Consider the following 18,767-nt stretch of genomic DNA (forward strand, 5'->3'; position numbering starts at 1 on the left):
TGTGCTACCAATATCATGGGGGTGGGGGTGGGATGAGAAGATAATGTAAAAAAGGTTAGTGGCTGTTCAGTTATGAGTCATCTAGGGAGTTTATGGCAATTGGATTTTCCAGACAAGCCAGTTGCAGCCATAACAGATACTGTTGGCTCTCTCTTACATTTTCTTTTATGTGTTGTTCTCTGCGTGTAATTGTGTCTGCACTGACCAGAAAGGAGCAATATCAACTTTGCAGAGGAAGAAGGTCCACGTGGTTGGTTCCATACTAGATTGTGACAGAGCCAGGGGAAACCAAGGCCTACTGACTCTCAAATGAAAACTTCCTGAATGACAGTGGTCTTAAAAACTGCCACTGAGCCCTGCCTTTCCTCTCTTTTTTAGCTAAATTCCATTTTGTCTGTCTATTTATCCATTTTATGGACTTGGAATATTCTTTTCTACTTTTTCTGCTCTCACCCCATCTTCTCTTGTGAAGACCAGCATATTGACCTTCACCTGCAACCTGTCCCCCATTAGATTTCCTGAGTGCCTAACAAAATAAAACAGGAATTCCCGCAATCCAGCATCTCAGGAGTGGGCCGAAGCCTTTGAATCTCCCTCTTCTATTCAAGTAACCATTTTTCAGCACACTGCCTTTAGAACACCCTTAGGCCATATGTTCTGTAGGGACAGAAAAAGACCAGTAAAAGCATTTTGTTAGGCTTTTATTTAGGAATATTTCATTGCTGGAATCAATTGCCTATAAGTGAAAGATCTTACGAGATATAAATTTATTACAAAATACCCCAGAATTAAGACAGTGATGGTACAAGGCAATATGTGATTAAGGACTGAGTGGAAGGGACAGCTAGAGTGGTGTACATTCTCATTAATTTGTTAATATGTTAGAGGGTAGCCTATGGCTAGTGACCCCCTTTTTTATGCAGTATCGCCTCTCTTCTGGTTTGCTAAATGCTGCTATGCAAAATACCAGAAATGGATTGGCTTTTATAAAGAGGATTTATTAATTAACAAATTTACAGTCCTAAGGCCATAAAAGTTTCCAAATTTAAGGCATCAACAGATGATATCTTCACTGAAGGATGGCCGATGGCATCCGGAAAACCTTTCTTAGCTAAGAAGGCAGGTAGCTGGCGTCTACTGATCCTGGATTGTGTTGCAGCTCCTCTCTCAGCTCCTATGCATTGTTGGTTCTTTCTCCCAGGATGTTTCTCTCTAAGCACTTGGGGGTCCTGTCTTAGCGTATCCCAAGGCAAACTGTGGGCTTCATCTCTTAGCGAAATGTCCTTCTCTCTGCATCTCCAAGCATGTCTAAGCATCAGTGTCAGCTTTCAACGGGCTTCTCCAAAATGTCTCTCTCAGCTGTTGCGAGTTGCTTCTGTTTGTGAACTCTTCAACAGGACTCCGGTGATTAAATCAAGACCCACCCTGAGTGGGCGGGATCCATATTTCCATGGAGATGATTTTATCAAACGGTTCATCTGCAGTTGGTTGAGTCACATCTCTATGGAAATGCTCATTCAAAAGATTCCAACCTAATCAACGCTAATACGTCTCCCCCACAAGATTGCATTAAAGAATATCGCTTTTTCCAGGGGACGTAATATATCCAAACCAGCACAGTCTCTTACTTGCGGCAGATTAGAGATATCATTTCTAGTACAGTGATCCTTAGGCCAGAATCTCATGACAGCCAAACAGTTTGTATCTCCTGAAGGATGTTTCATAATTAGATTTGGATTTTCCAGCTTTTCAGTGTACTTTGGTATTTCATTGATTTGTTACAAGAAAATTTTCAGCTCTAGGAATTCAGAGAAGCATCTGCTGGTGCTTATTTTCTGGGGTTTTCACTTACAAGAATGAAAAGATTGGTATTTGTAACTATTTATAACTCATTTGCTTGACATTTTGTCATTTATCTTTCATTGGAAAATGATTGAAACCTCCAGCAATATACCAAATTAGCTAAAAAAAATCAATTTCAAATTATATTTTGGTTTAGTCTAGCAGCTTGAACAAATTGAGGCCAATACCAGTTTTCAAGAGGGTATCTATTTTGACAGTCAGGTGTGTAGTTCTCAGGACTCCATGCTATGCTACACCCTTGGTGGCCCTGGCCCTGGCAGTCAGCAGAGCGTAGAATGTTGTGGGGGGCAGGGCTTGGAGCAAGGAAGCGTTGAGCAAAGACCTCTGCAGGAGCCTGTAGGCCCCAGGGAGGCAGGCACTGCAGATCGTTGGGGTGATGATTGGATTTGGGTAGTAAGGGGCTCCGTAAAAGCACCCTCAGTAGTTATTAGGGGCTTTATGGCCATTTGGTCCAAGGGAGCTGAGAAAAGGCTTTCCCAAATGTTTGACAGAATGAGAGTGAAAAGATGCTTGAGCATCTTTGGGCTGAATTGATGTTTATTATAATACAATTCTGCCATGGACCTTCATTAGTTCACTAGCAAAAAAATATAAGTAGGTCAGCATCTTTCTTTGCGGATTAAGAAAGAAATGCTTGAAGGCTTTTAATTAGGGGTATTTCATTGCTAGGATGAATGACTGCAAGAATAAAAACATTTAAAAGTTTAAATTAGTTTATTATCAAATATTAAGCTGCTTGGTTTGTGATATGCAGTCTGCAACTAAAATTTACGCTTTTTATTTAGACAGAAAATATATACTGAAGATCTGGCCTTTGGAGCTTCAACTTTTCCACCTCAGTATTTGTCTTCTGATATAACTATTCATCCGTACACCTATTCTCCTTTTACCCTTGAGTCTGCACAAAATGTTTGTTCAGTGCCTGGCTCCCGGTATGATTATAACCGACCTAAGTGTTACCCAGCTTTTCAAACTGCCAAGCCCCGTAATGAGCGCATGAGCCCTCTCCCACAAGAAACCAAAAGTCTTTTTAAGGTTAGTAGATGCTGTGTTTATTTGTTGTGTCCTTGAGTTGGTCAGTTTAGCATTTAAATTGTAAAGAATTGGCGAATTCTTAGATGATATGTAAACGTTGCTTATCTTTTTTGTGGATTTTTAAGAATTCATTTGGTCTAACCTTTTTAAATTGTGAATACTTATGAATTTGCAATTCTGAAACTTTTTTATGGTGGCAGTTTTCTTATTCTGTTCCTTTTTAATCTTTCCTACAGAAAAAAACATACGAAGAGAAAAAAACATATGATGAGCAAAAATTGAACACTAAGCGGGTTGATGGAAGTATATCATTGGTGAATTCTCCTAAAGATTCCCATCATATATCCATTCATGCTGAAAATAGCTTGAAATCAGGTAAAAAAAAGAAACTTTACCTTTACGTATTGTGTTAGCCTCGACCACCCACCACAGAAAAGTCATATTCATTTGTACAGGCACTTTCTGTGGGCCTGCTCACTGGGACACCCCACGAAGTGAGACCTGGGGGAGGGCAGCACGGAGGTCGTCACCTTCCTGCAGTGTGCCCTCGTTTACAGGCAGCATCGCAAGTAACATGTCCTTAAATAAAAGCAAATCAAAACCACATCCTGTAGACTATATTTGGCTGTGTTCACTCCTGAAATGCTTCTCTGGTATTCCCTGGGGGCACTTTTTAATAGGGGGTAGAAATTGACCATGGTTTAAATCCCATCCTAAACAATAGCAAACCTGTGGCATAACACTTAGGGAATACTGTTTGCATCCATGGCAGAATAGCCATGTCTTCTCTGGGCTCGAAAACTACTGTTCCAGTGTCTGACTGAAAGCTAGTGATTCTATGTGGTGATGTATTTTTTTCCTATAAATTACTGATTAGTAGATTTTGGTCACAGGCACCCCGTATTTATATAATAATATATAATTTCATTTTATCTTAAAACCTTTGTGATAGCGCACCTACTGTAAATGGTCTACCCACTTGTTTACACATGTCATTTGTATTACTTGGTATGCCAGTCTTTCTGTTTTCATTGACATCACTCAAGCTGCCTGATACATGGAAATGTGGAAGGAAAGTTGAACAGTTAACTGTAATAACCCTGGCTTTGTATTTAAATACAGGGACTTTATGGCATTGCAGTCTATATCATCATCATTTTCATTTAAGAGAGAAAGATGGGGAAAAGGTGACAAGTTTAATTCTACTTGCCTTCCTCCAGTTTGTTCCAAAAAACTGAAGTATGGAAAATTCCTATACTTTAAAGGAAATTCACTGAAGTCTTTTTAAATTTTTAAAACTTTAAAATGTATATTAAGAATAATTAAAATGTCCAGCTGCATAATGAAGTTAAGGTCATTAACTTTATTGTATGTATGTATGTTATTAGAAATAACTTTATTGTATGTATGTATGTTATTAGAAAAGTCATAGGTTTACAGAAAAGTCATGCATAAAATACATGTTTCCCATATTAAGATCATTAACTTTAGAATTAAAAGTTTTGCTAACTTTAGAATTAGTGCGAAAATTTGCAGTGCCTTTTAGTTTTTCTGCATGGTGGCCCAACCAGAATGATTTCTACTTCTGCTTATTTATGTTTTATGTAGTTACAAAGATAGTTAACGATACTAGCAGAAGTTAGGCTGTTTTGAAAACAACTTGTTGTTGCATAAGTAGAATATACTTTGTACTCTGCCGTTGAAGCTTGAATACAGATTCATCAAATGAGATCTAAATTTTCACACCTGCATTTAATTCTGTAATTACAGATGGCTGTCATAAACGAACAGACAGGAAATCCAGAATCATTGAGAAAGGTGGATCTACCTCCAAACCTGAGTTCGAGTTTAGCAGGTTGGATTTTCCTGAACTGCAGGGTGCAAAGAACAATGATATAGCAGAGATACCAAAGCAACCCAAATGGGGCCCTTTACGCTCCACTACGACCGACATTTCTCTCTTAAGAGAAGTAGGAAAACCACCTGCAGCATTAGCAGAGGTTAGTTGAGGTTCGTTCTGTCTCTTTTGGTTTTTATGCCTCTGTGTACACCTTTTCAGTAAAATCATTACTAGCACTATATTACACATTAAGCTCTGTTGCAGATCGTACTGTCCTTGGAGCTGGGGAGGAGGTAGCCCCTCATAGTACATTCAGATGACCTCTTTTGTTTGAATCATTTATAATGAGGCTGCAACACCTAACTTTTAATGCGACTGTTAATGCATCTGTTGTTTTAAAAGAGTCACCTAATATATATATATACACACACACACGTATATATTTTATCCAGTAAATGAAAGGTGTTGTAGTACCTCAGGAGAAAAAGATTCTAGCAAAAGTCCAGCTACACATACAGCTCATTTTGAACCTGCCACTTCTATTATTATGTTCCTGTATCACTTTCTCCAGTACCGAGAGAGGGATTTTTTTTTTCGTGAAATAGTAATACTTAAAACTGTGTAGTGTGAATTCTGAAATTTCCAGGCATTTTCCCTCCATCTCTCTTGCCTTGTAATGATGGAGCAATTTCAGCAAAGGTAATTGTAGTTAATCCATTTGCTGCTCAATAATTTTAAATTAAACTCTGGTTAACTTTGGTTTCTTAGTAGTCCACCAAATCTCAAGGCTTCTTCCTCTTGAAAAGAGCTATTTGAGACTTCCAGGGAAAAATGATACTGGTTAGTAATGCCTAAAGTGGTTTCCCACAGATTCCCTCTATAGGGAGGAGTGGGCTACATTGCATTAGGAAAGCAAGGAGAAAGGTGAAAAGTAGCAATAAAGAAGACAGCGATTATCCGTTTGCCTACTTCTTGAATTGGGAAAGGACGTTCATTACCTGTTATAGGACTTCTTGGGTTGCCTAAATATTGAAACTTGAGGCTCACTGGTAATGGCTTATAATACATACAAGATATTCCATTGTGGAGTATTTTACATGTATTGAACCTTACGTTGTTAGAAGTTGTTTTCTTTTCTGTTATATAGCTTTTCAGACAAAAATGGGGCTGATGAATTTTTTAAAATTACAGTTTGATTTGGCAGATATTTGACTGCCTTTGTGGATTGTGTGGGATAGTTGAACAGTCATGGAGCTCCACATAATTACAAATCCCTGTGAGCCACAAAGAGGCAGTCAAGGATTCTCTGGGAGCCATGGGTGGAAGAGACACGAGTGGGGTGGGCAGGAGCATGCCACACATTAAATATGAGTATTTACAGGTAAGATTTACCATACTGATTGCCTTATGTATATTTACTCTTTTTTAAACAGTTTTGCCTATTCCTTTTTCATTTTCCTTCCAAAAGAAACCTTTTTTTCCTTTTTGTATTCTATCTGTAAACACAGAAATTAAGAAAAAATAAAATATAATTGTAAGTTGTACAATCAAGAGAAAACCTATATTTGATACCTAGTGTTTTATATATATATGTAATAGAAGTTTGTGGGAGTGTCCTCAGTTTGGGGTTATATGCATGTACAGACATTTGAATTTTTAAAAAATCTTTTTTGGCATTTTTTTTCCATGTCTTTAAATATTTTTTGAAAACATAACTGTTACATAGAATCATATTAATATACTATAATTTATTTAACCATTCTTGAACAGGTTAGGTTTCTAGTTTTTCATTGGCCTTGGTAAGCATAAGTTACTGTCTTAGTTTGCTAATGCTGCAGAATGCTAAACACCAGAGATGGATAGGCTTTTATAAAACAGGGGTTTATTTCCCTACACAGTTTTACAGTCTTAAGGCCACAAAGCATCCAAGGTAACACACCAGCAATTGGGTACCTTCACCGGAGGAAGGCCAATGGCGTCCGGAAAACCTCTGCTGGCCTCAAAATGGCTTTCTCCCAGGACGTTCCTCTCTAGCAAGCTTGCTCCTCTTCAAAACATCACTCACAGCTGCACTCACTGACTTTTCTCTCTCTCAGTCAGCTCATTTATATGGCTCCACTGATCAAGGCCCACCCTGAATGGGCAGGGCCACGCCTCCATGGGAACATCTCATCACAGTCATCACCCACAGCTGAGTGGGGCACATTCCAAGCAAATCTAACCAGCACCAAAAACGTCTGTCCCACAAGACCACAAAGATAATGGCATTTGGGGGACACAGTACATTCAAACCGGCATAGTTACCTTTACTAAAGGAACCAGCTGTGTTTTAATTTTATTTTTTATTATTGGACTCAAGATGTAATGAAATGGCAAAATGGATAAATTTATGAAGCATTTTAGCTTTAAAAATCATTTTGAATCCAGTGTCTGCTTAATGGGTTCAAAGTTAAATGTAACAATTTACTTTTACCTCTAGTTTGTTGTGTCTGTTCTAATGCCCTCACATTCCCACCCGGCAAAGAGTATCATCATATACCTAATGTTCAATATGTGAAGCAGCTTTCTATCTTTAGAAAAGGGGACGTGCATTAGAAAGGTTTATATCTAGCACACTTGTAGACATTCTGATGGATTTTTTGAACCTTGGTATGTGGGCAAAGTAAATGATGACTTCCCCGCGATGTTTATACTGGGATACTCTGCGGCTTTAAAAGAATTGTGCAGGCACATCTCTGCTAAAGGGGAGAATTGTGTGTAAGTATTAACAAATTTTTTAAAAGCTGCACAGCATTACGTGTACTATGACCCAATATTGTGATCCATTTGAAAATGATGTCTATTCATTTATATCATAGGCAAAGAAGGAAGGATACTAAGCTGTAGACAGTGACTGTTTTTTTTCTCTCTCCAGGAAGTAAGATTTCACAGGAAGTCATTTAACTTTTTATGTTATATTTTTATGTATTTGAAGTTTTAAATTAGCATATATTTTCAAATTTTAAGAATGCAAAGGGAAACTTAAAAAAATTGATGAATTTCAAATAGTGAGAAAATAACTGGCTTGCTTTTTAGGGTGAAATAATGGCGAAGAATAAAAATGCAGCTGAACCTCTAACTGAAAATACTGCTGCCAATTCCCCTTCGTGTACAAGAGGTAATAGAGGCTAAGAAATAATTATTTTGAAATAGCAATCGTATATTTTCTGTTTAACTGTTGTTCAACTGAAGTGTTTTTGTTTTAAAGCCTTAAAGGCACTAGTAGGTTGTTGATAATTTCCAAAGAATACAATATTTAAAACATCAACATTAATTTGAAAATTAATAAATGAGCCCCCACATTTGTGCTTAAGAAGTATAATATATGAGAAAAAATTCTAAATGAAATTTTTGTGCTTGTAAGTGAGAAATTTTGTGAACTCAGAAATCATGGCTTCCTTCATTATTACCTATAGCAGTGGCTCTCAAATTTTTGGTCTGAGGACCCTTTAACACTCAACAATTGAGAGCCCCAAAGAACTTCTGTGTTTTTGGATTATATTGATTAATATTTATTATATTACAAATTAAAATTGAGACGTTAAAAATTTTTTTATTCATTTAAAAATAACAATTAAAAACCCATTCTATGTTAATATAAATGTCACTTATTTTCCAAAATAAAAAGCAAAATGTAGTAAAGATAGCAGCCTTGTTTACATCTTGCACATCTCTGTCATCTGGTTTGATAGCTCTGCCCCCATATTCAGTCTGTGTTACTGCCGGCAACACATCATGCTGGCTCTAGAACACTACACTGTACATGCACGAGATAAAGAGTAAATGCGGAGAAGGCAGAGGGCCTATCAGTATTATTATGAAAGTAGTTTTGACCTCATGGACCCCCTGAATAGGTCTCGGGGACCTCGGACCCCACTCTTGAGAAATGCTGGTCTGTCCTATTCCAGCTAGGAATTAGTATGTTCAGAGAGAAACTTCCATAGATTCCGCTTTTAAATTTGTATAATAGCTTGTCCTTAAAAATCACTCCACATTTATCTACATGTGCATTTCTTCTGCCTTCTTATGTTTAGTACATGTGTGGTTCAGTCAGATTCCTCCCTTTAGCTGTTCGTCTAAAGAGACACAGCTCTGCACTGATGAGAGCAGTCTGTCTTCTCCCTTTGGGGTACCCGCAAGCTGGCAAGTGTTCAGCTTCCACGGTTCACCTGCCCATATCATGATGGATGTCCTTTTGTTTTGTCTGTATATAGAGTTTCATGTGCACCTAAAGAGTAGTGTTGGCTGTACTTATACCTGTGTTCTTAAAAGAAATAACTTACCAGTTACTGTGGTAGCTGAAGTCTAGTGGTCTTTGACTTCTGATGTTAACAGTACACACCAAGGTTAGTAGGGCCAAAATTTGATCTTTAGCTCATTAATTTTGTGTGTTTGCCATGTAGATGTAATTGTGGGTTATTTTTTAACTGAGACTATTGTTTGTCTATCTCTTCTGTCCCTGCAAGTTAAACTTTTCACACTTTCTGTGAAAGTCAGCGAACCTTACAAGTTAAAGGGAACAAATTCAACATGCATGCACTGAGAAGAAAAAAAAGTTTAGTTCCAAGGGAATGTTTTGAACTATAGCCCAAGTTTAATTAATGCTCCAAGTAATTAACCTCACAAAAAGTATGTTTGAGTAACTAAGGAATTTTTGTTTTACTATTGAGATTGTTCAACAATTCTGGTTATCTTTGAGCAGAGTTATCTTGGACACCAATGGGTTATGTTGTTCGGCAGACATTATCTACAGAACTGTCACCAACCCCTGAAAATGTTACTTCCATGATAAACCTAAAGACAGTTGCTTCATCAGCAGATCCCAATAATGTTAGAGCATCATCTTCTGAAGTTTTATCTTCCAGTCCTTCCTACAACAAAGAAAAACACATTGTTAGTCCTACTACAAAGGTAAGCATTACTATTTCTTTATGTTGATCTTTTGTACCTTTAGAGAGTCCTTTTTTTCCCCTCAAATCCTAACACTGATAGTGTTTCATTTTATACTATAATCTATACTGAGTTTGTTATACTTGCACCTTGAAAAAAATTTATAGGATGTCTGTCAGGAAATGAAAGTCATAGCTTTTGCATGAGAATATGCATTTTGGATCTATGGTCTTAAAATATTTGTGAACCATTTTGAATTCTTTAAAGGAGAGATCCTGGCATAAATTCATGCCTTGGTGTATGAACTTGCTGCATCTTTTTGTGTCTTCATTCATTCTGTTGGTTGAATTTAAATTGCTTATACCTATCAGGATATTGGCAGCCATATAATTTGAATTCCATGTTTTCTGATCACACCAAATGATGTGTGTGTTTCTAATTCTTGGTTAATTGCAGTTTTCTTACTTATTATAAGGTAACATTTCAGAATTGAATTATTTGTCTAAATTTTGTTCTTGATTTTCATTTTGTGCAGATACATTATTTTAGGTTGAAATAATGATCTTAGTGTGATGCTTTCCTGTCTTTTTGAGTGTGAGAATACTGTTTGATATCCAAAAATGTCATCAATCATCCCGCAAAAGTAGTTTACAAACAGTTGATTAAGGGAAAACATAGTGGTATAAATTACAGGGAAGTAAGATACGTGTGCCTTGTTCATCTCAGCTTAGTACATATATTTGAAAAGTAGCTTCATATCTGTGCAGGTGAAAGGTCCTTCCTTCTTTTTACAGACAGAGTGTTGCTGGCAGTGGAGCCATCACACCTTTTCATATATTTTTACCACTCGCTGAGGCTCCTCCAGGCATTTTAGTCTCCGGGTTGGAAAGCAGCCCACTTGATCTGGTGTCAAAGCAGTATGGCTTCCAAGGCGTTATCTGAACCAGTTTTCCTAAAATGTATTTAATGTTGTAGGTGTTAACAGATTTTGTCATATTTTGCTAGAATCTTTTAAAAACGTATTTAGGAAATTTTCCAAATAAAGACAAGTAATGAAAAAAATTAAGATCTCCTGTAATCTTATCACCCAGATGGATTTACATTTTATAGACCTGGAATGATAGTGATTTTAATGGTTTTTTTCCTTTTAAACTTTCTGTATTATGAGTTTTTATTACAGAAATGGTAAATGTAATACTACATGGGAATAGTAATGGGAAAAGGTAATCTGTCCCTCACTCATTTTGCTTCCCACCATGCAGGAAAGCCTACATTATCCATATGGTAGATATTCTGCCTTGGCTTTTACAAGGCTCATGCATATTTAAGCAAATAGAGATGGGTTTCTTTTGTTCGTTTTTTACTTGTAGTTTTTTTTTTTTTTTTCCATTAATGATAATTGAACATTCTATATACATTACCTGTAAACTTGCCTTTTTTACTTAACAAAAGATCATGGACAGCTTTCCAGGTCAGTAGATGAACATACTCTTTTTAATAGTTACTGAGGCTTTTACTTCTGTAGGGTAAATTGCCCTTGGCCATAAAGCAGGGCCCCCAAAATAAAAAGTCCCTGTCTTTTGGAGCCTATTTTCTAAGGGAGGGAGACTTACCAAATGCAGACAAATGTAGAACACGTCAGTAGTGAGAAGGGCTCTGGAGAGCAACCGGGCCAGGTGAGAGGACAGAGAACGGGTTTGGATAGGGATGAGCTGACTGTCGAACTGAGGATGGAATGAATGGAAAAAGCAGGCCTAGCCCATCCCAGGGAAGAGCTGTCCAGGGGCAGATGTCCAGGGGCAGATGTGAAATGCAAAGACCCTGAGCTGGGAATGCGCTAAGACCTGGCTGAGGAGAGGCTCAGAGGCTGAGGTGAATGTGGGAGGGGTTAGGTCAAATTCAGCAGGTCTGGAGGACCCAAGAGTTTGTCTGTTTTAATAGCTCCACAGGCAATTCTGATGTGCAGTCGGATTTAGGAACCACTGGCCTGAGGTGTTAGGAGCAGGATGCTGGATTTTTGAAAGAATTCAGGGAGCTATTAGTGTACTCATTAACAACACCACCTCCTCAAGCTGAAACTGGATAGTGCCGAAATCGACCAGCTTTCGAAACTGAATTGGGTGCAGTGACTATTTGAATAGGTTTGTTTCCTTCAGAATTACTCTACTGAGTGCAGGCTCTCTGGAAAATAGGTAACGAGAAGCTACCTCTGGATAACATTGCCATGTCGTTATACAACTTGATGCCTTAATTTTGCTTGATAATGGAGAAAAGAGGTATGCCTTTTTTCCTGTTTTTTTTTGTTGTTGTTGTTATAGTCTAAAGCATCACAAGGGGGTGACCCTGAACAAAATGAAGCCTCACGAAAGAATAAGAAAAAGAAAGAAAAGTCCAGATCAAAATATGAAATCCTGACAGTTCAAGAGCCGCCAAGGATTGAAGTACATTTATATTTATTATTCACCTTGTATAATATAATAAATGTGTCTTTCTTAATAGAAACATGGGTTCATATTGGTTTCCTAAAGGAAAACCTCCAGTATTTTCTTTAATAAGCATTTTCCCAGTACTAAAGAAAATAGTAATAACCCATTTTCTTCACATCTTTTTTGCCTTACAGCATGGGGCCTGTCATATATAGCAGGCCAGTAAAGATTTGAATGAATGAATGAATGGTCTAGAGACAAAACTACTTGGGTTGGAATTTTAATAGGTTTGCCATGTTACTAATATTTGCACCTCAGAATCTTCTTTACTTGTTTTGTTTTTTTCCTTTGCTTTAGAATGCTGGCTTTTGCAGGGTCTCCTTTTCTGTCCAGAAATCTTATTTTAATGTGATTCGCTATAGAGAGAAATTTAGAATACCATGGATCCATTTTGGGTCCCAGTCAGGAGAATTTCATGAACTTCCAAAAGAGCTCTTTTAATCGGTATCTATCCCATGTTATTCCAAGAACGTCCCTGTCCTGAAAAGGGCAGCTTAGGTTCTGACTACACTTAGTCAGCTTAGGTTCTGACTATGTTTTTACTGGGCCTAGTTCCTTTCTTTATGCTTCCATACGGGATTGAGGCGACTTGACTCCTTGTGCAGGCAGGAAGATCTCACAGAGTGGTTGCCCAAGCCTTCAGCTCAGGGTCAGCCTGAGGCATTCCCACAAACCCAGGAGGCTGCCCAAAGCTCTCAGACCATCCAGCTGAGAATAGCTGTATTGTGTATTTGAAGAGAGACAACTGTGGCAAAGCATCATGACTTGGGCCAGTGAATAATTCATGACGTTTTCTGTTCCGTGTTTCCCACGTAACTCTTCTCCAAGGCACCAAAAATATTGACAAAGGCAACATGAAATATTTTTAAATGATTTAAAAATAGTTTTCTAACAGGCATATTGTCTTTCTTTTGAACTCTGTTTTCTAGTCTGGGTTCAGGACAAATTACAGAATCCAGATTTGTTGGTTTCTTAATGGTAAACATAGTTGAAGAATAGGTTTTTGAATATTTGTATGCCAGGGTAGTTAAGGATCAATTCTGTACACTCCTCAAGTATTCCAAGATCCTTTGTAACACTCTCCTTTTTTTACCCCCCTGAGAACTTTATTACTGAAAATCTTCCTTTTAAATATGTTTCTGGGGCAGTGGTATGAGTGCTGTAGTCTTTAATTCTGTAACCTTCAAAGAGTTAAAGCAAAAGCCTTTATATTAGTGTTTTGGCTGTTTTCCTTCCTTTGAGAAGTTTTGTGGGCGCTTATTAAAGAGAGAATAGGAACAATAAAAAGATTGCACTTGGGCATATTTGCATTCTCATGATTGAGAAAGACCTAAAAGGTGCATATGGTTTTACTTAGGATGCTGAAGAATTTCCCAATCTGGCAGTTGCATCTGAAAGAAGAAGCAGAGTAGAGTCACCAAAATTTCAATCTAAACAGCAGCCACAGGTAATTTTTAGATTAAAATGCCAATGCTATAGGCTTAACTTTTCTTGCTAAACTAAACTCTTATGAAATTACTTCTGCAACTTCCTTGTGTTATCAAAAGAGGTGGTTTTGTTTTGATGCTTTTCCTTCATTGGAGGGCTGCATCCAGGCTGTTGAAACAAAATTGCCTTGAAACTAATATATTTTGTGTTTTGTAGTAAGACTCTTGGAAATTGGCTTGGCTATCGCTACATCAGAAAGAGGGGGGAACACGAACTGCCTTTTGAAACTTTGATTTAGAAAAGAGGTGACTTGGTTTCTTTGGGAAGGAGAAGATTCCTTTGTCAGGCAGTAATGTCTGACAAGAAAAATAAAAGAGCTACCAAAGCTTTATTCTAAGGCTTCACAACAAGTGGAGATGATTCTCCCCACACCCCACTGCAGATTCAGGAATGACATTGAAGCTTGCAGTCCTGATGGTCAACTTGCATACTTGTGGTCATTTCTTCTCTAGCATTTTGACTGTCATTTTACCTTTCAAAGGGAGAGAATTATTTTCGCATTTATTTGCTAAAAATAAAATTCTGAATCCTTACAAGAACTGTCTATTCAAATGCTGTGCTTTGGTCTTCCCCCAGCCCCACAGAAGCCCACTATGGCCTTCTTTTGCTATCCATGGCAGTCTCCCCGTGCTGGAGCCCCTCAGCCAGTAGGGGATTTGGGTGTCAGGAAGGCGGAGAGCAATTAGCAGGGAACAGAGCACAGGTCTGAAGCAGATGAGACCATGTGCCTTAGCACACACATACCAAGGGCACACTGTCATACACCATTTCACACATTCTCTAAACCCAGAATTGCAGCTTTTTCAAAATGACATGGGTTTTGAGTCTTATCAGTCTTTGTGCCTACATTGAGCATCATCTGCTGGGTGTGATTTGGACTTGTGTACATTTTTGGTCATCTCACCATAATTTCATGATGGTTGGCTCACTCAGGCGATTGGTGAGCGGATGGTGCTAATGAGGGAATAATTCTAACCAATTAGCTTCCCACACATTCTTGTTCAGTCAGAGACTTTGTACAAGCCAGGACTGCCTGTCTTCAGATGCATGCTGTTACTTAAGATGTAGGCAGAAATGCAGGTGGTTTAACGTAAACGCAGTGTTCTGAAAGAAGGAGGAAGTAACCATGGTAATGTTGGCAGATCATGTGGGACTGGGTTTGTTACTTTCCTTAGTTTTCAGTAGTTATTTTTAAATTTGAAGATTATGGCATCTAAATCTATTTACTTTTATCTTTAATTATATGATTTTTTTCATAAAATGAAATGTATGGCTTGTAAAAATATCATGATAAATACCAATTTCTGAATTTTTAGAATAATTTTAAAAACAGTGGAAAGAAGAGTCAGATTCCAGTACAGTTGGATTTGGGGGGAATGCTGACGGCCCTGGAAAAGAAGCAGCACTCCCAGAATGCAAAGCAGTCCTCCAAACCGGTGGTGTTCTCAGGTGAGGTGACTTCATCCCAGACAGTGGTTGAGAACCTCTATCAGTTAGACCTTGTAGTGGGTATTTTCTCTGGGAGCAGAAGTTATTAAGAAGTTGTAAATGTGGTGATTTTAGGAAATAGATAGGTCTTTCTAGAAGATGAGTAGCTCTCCTGAGACCTTCATTTCCTAGTGCCCTGTTCCTGCCCAGGTTTAGGAGGCCACATTTCATGGGCACAGTGGCACGTCCCTGTGCACCAGCACGTTTGGTGACCATCCTGCGTCATCCTGGCTTACTTATTCTCCTCATCAGAGAAATGTTCTCTGAGAGCCAAGGCAGTCCATGCTGACACTAGGTCATAATAAGAAATACGGAAATTTGACACCGGGGGTATTTATAGATAGGATTCCTCCTCCTGAGGCAGTTTATTACTTATTTTTATTAAATGCGCCTCATTTTTAAAAAGAAATTTAGTTATCCAAGGATATTGGTAATGAAACTTTTCCTCAACTTATTTGCTTGGGTTGAGTTTTGTCTTTGAGTTTCCTGGTAGTCAGTGAAACTGGAAATATGTCAAGTTCTGTGTCATGAATCTCCAAAATGACAAACATTTTTTGTCTCTTTGAGGTGGTGGGATTTTTTTTATTTTTAGGAAAATTTTCAAACACAGAAAAGCAGAATAAATTGTGAAGGGACCACCCTTACCCTCACCACCTGGCTTGTACATTTGCCAGCATGTTGCTGTTTGGTCTATTAGATACCTATCCCAGGGGGTCAGCAAACTTGCCTCTGGCTACCTGTTTTTGTAAATAAAGTTTTATTGGAACACAGCCAATACTCATTCATTTAAGTGTTACCTGTGAGTGGTTTGGGGCTATAATGCCAGAATAGTTTCAACAGAGACTGTATACCCATAAACCTAAAATATTTACTATATCTGCTCCTTTAAGAAAAAGTTTGCTGACCTCGGATCTGTCCATACATCGATCTGTTTTATTTATATGATGCATTTCAAATTAAGTTGCAGACGTAGGTAGTATACTTTACCCCTAAATGCCTCAGCATACATATCATTAATTAGAGTTCATTATTTAGGGTGTGTTTTTCTTCAGCTTTGAGATGGTGTATACATATAATGAAAGGCATAAATGTTAAGTGCACTGTTCAAAGAGTTTTGATAAATGCACAATTCTGTGTAACTCAAATTAGAGACTTAGAACGTCATAGTCATCCTCAAACATTTCCTCCTGCCCTGCCCCAGCCAATCTTTGCCCCAAGCAACAACAGTTCTGATATTTTTCCTCCATAGATAGATTTTTTTTTTGTTCTAGAACGTCATATAAATGGAATCTTGTAGTATATGCTCTTTGAGTAAGCCTTCTTTCACTCACCCCAGTGTTTTTGAAATTTGTTCATGTTGTGAATATCAATAGTTCCTTTTTCTGTCGCCTAATAGCATGTCATTGTATGGATATACCACAGTTTGTTTATCCATTCTCTGTAGACCCCTGGGCTATTTCAGGTTTGGGGGCAATTGTAAATACAACTGCTGTGAATATTCCCACACAGGTCTTTCTGTGGACAGATACTTTAATTTCCCTTGAATAAATGCTTAGGAGTAGAATTGCTGTGTCATGTGGTAGGTGTATATTTAGTTCTATGAGAAACTGCCAGACCTTTTTCTAGATTGCTTGTACTGTTTCAACACTCTCACCAATAACGTATGAAACTTCTAGTGGCTCCACATCCTTGACAACATTTGCTGTTTTTTTTTTTTTTATTTTAACTGTTCTGGTGTGGATGGTGGTGGATTTTTTGAAGCTGGGAATTCTAAATGTTACAGCCCTTGTGGATCATTTTATGTGGGCTGCTGGAAGATACAGTGAGCAATTTCCTAAATAGGGTCCTTGTCAATATTACGTGTCCATTTCATAGTGACCTTAAAAGCCTAGAATACAAACTTAGACTGTGTACTGAAGGCAGCACTCTAAGGTGCTGAATGTTGTGATCTGAGTATGGGGCATTTCTCCTCTTGGAGTGTTATCCCAACTGCCCTGGGCAAGGGAGAGTGGGCTGCAGAGCTAGGTAGGAACCAGTGCTTCTGCCCACCATTTCCCAGGACTGCCAGCATTGCCAAAAATGCAGATCATGGGCACACTCTCCAGCTTGTTGTATGCTTTTCATGTGAAATGATTGTTTGACAGTTTCATCCAGCTTTGTGGCTGCTTTTGAGGGGTAGAGTTTGTCATCCTTCTTGTTCTGTTGTGCTGGAAGTGACTCCCAGGCCCACCATTACTGCTTTGTGAATTCACCTGGCAGCAGGTGTAGGAGGGGTGCAAGAGGAGTGACCAGAGCAGAAGGGGTAACAGACTATTGTGGTTGCTGAGGGAAGGTGCTGAACCTGGTGGAGGTATTGGGGATAGAGGAGAGCAAGCAGGTATGAGCAAGGTCAGTGTAGGGTTGCTTTTATAAAAAGAGCTGAGGAAGAAAATAGAGCCACTTACGTGAACATTACAAACAATATGTGAGCAAGGATCCAAAGAGATGCTGTCTTGTAGCTAAATGGCTAGAAGCAGCATGTAAGAAGGATAGAGTAGTTTGGGATGGTAGGGACATTTTTATGTTTAGATTTGTGTAACTTGTACAACTGAAACATTCTTCTGCATTGAAGCAGGTTGTTGGACAGGTAAGATTTAATGGGCATATCTGGTTGACAGAACACCGGTAATTTAAAAAATATATATTCCAAAACAAACGGAGAGTGGGCAAAATACATTTAGAAAAATGCTGATGGTTGCTGAAGCCGGGGATTTGTTGTATCATTCTCTCTTCTTTTGTGTATGTTGGGAAATTTTTCTAATAAAAATAAATATAAATAAATATATAAATATATATACACACACACACACAAATTAGCTCTTTCTTTGAAACAGTTAACTGCGGTGGGATCAGGACAGGACAATAAAATGGAATTATTTAGTGGTAATCATAATAATTTGTCGACTGTGTTAGAGGGATTGCTAGCAATTAAACATGATGGGATTTGGGGAAATACATGTCTTGAAAACTCAAGAGAATCAACTAGAAATATTACTAGAATGTTGTATCTAGAGAGCTAGATTGACACAGACAGCAGGTTAGGGGGAAGGATAGGGCTGGATGGATGAACCCCTCCAAATATTGTGAAGTGTGCTAAGAATGGACTAGTTCTGCAGAAGAGACGTGGGGGGTTCCTCGGCATTTGTATACACTCTGTTTCAGTTGGTGCAGTGCCAGTCCTTTCCAAAGAATCTGCATCAGGGATGAAGAACCACCGCTTAAACCAGGTGAAGACCCCTCATAACCCTTTGGACTCCAGTGCTCCATTGGTGAAGAAAGGGAAGCAGAGGGAAGTTCCCAAGGCCAAGAAACCAACTTCGTTGAAGAAGGTGTGTGAAGCATTTCACTTGTAATAAGATGTTAACAGCCTACTGAAACTTCACTTAGGCACATTTCTTTCAGCTCTTAGAGTTTTCGACTTTAAGGTTTCCATTAGTTGAATTTGCTGTGTCAAGATGCGTTAATGACTCTCTAAAAAATGACCACTCACTCTCCCATTGTGGTGGAGCATGGGAAGTACGGACTGCTTCAGTTACTTGAGAGGGGAAATACTTCATTTGTTTTTTACTTTGCGGTGGGATGGACAGAAAACCAGAAAT

The 18,767-nt window shown here is 38.4% G+C and overlaps 1 protein-coding gene across 5 annotated transcripts in view; it reads left to right on the top strand.

Annotated features, from left to right (window-relative positions):
* Positions 1-18,767, top strand: part of SECISBP2 (SECIS binding protein 2) — a 48,528-nt gene that overhangs the window by 4,834 nt on the left and 24,927 nt on the right. For 3 of the 5 annotated variants that reach the window (XM_037850985.1, XM_037850984.1, XM_037850986.1), the window contains exons 3-11: positions 2,649-2,898; positions 3,135-3,273; positions 4,669-4,898; positions 7,814-7,895; positions 9,480-9,688; positions 11,986-12,108; positions 13,511-13,600; positions 14,958-15,090; positions 18,331-18,497. In XM_037850985.1, the coding sequence (XP_037706913.1) occupies positions 2,649-2,898; positions 3,135-3,273; positions 4,669-4,898; positions 7,814-7,895; positions 9,480-9,688; positions 11,986-12,108; positions 13,511-13,600; positions 14,958-15,090; positions 18,331-18,497 (1,423 nt within the window). Of the gene's footprint in view, positions 1-2,648; positions 2,899-3,134; positions 3,274-4,668; positions 4,909-7,813; positions 7,896-9,479; positions 9,689-11,985; positions 12,109-13,510; positions 13,601-14,957; positions 15,091-18,330; positions 18,498-18,767 lie in introns of those variants that run through there. The other 2 variants (XM_037850987.1, XM_037850988.1) reach the window with 2 other exon arrangements.

This window comes from Choloepus didactylus, chromosome 10, assembly GCF_015220235.1.
Source record: "Choloepus didactylus isolate mChoDid1 chromosome 10, mChoDid1.pri, whole genome shotgun sequence".
In the NCBI taxonomy this organism is placed as follows: domain Eukaryota; kingdom Metazoa; phylum Chordata; class Mammalia; order Pilosa; family Megalonychidae; genus Choloepus; species Choloepus didactylus.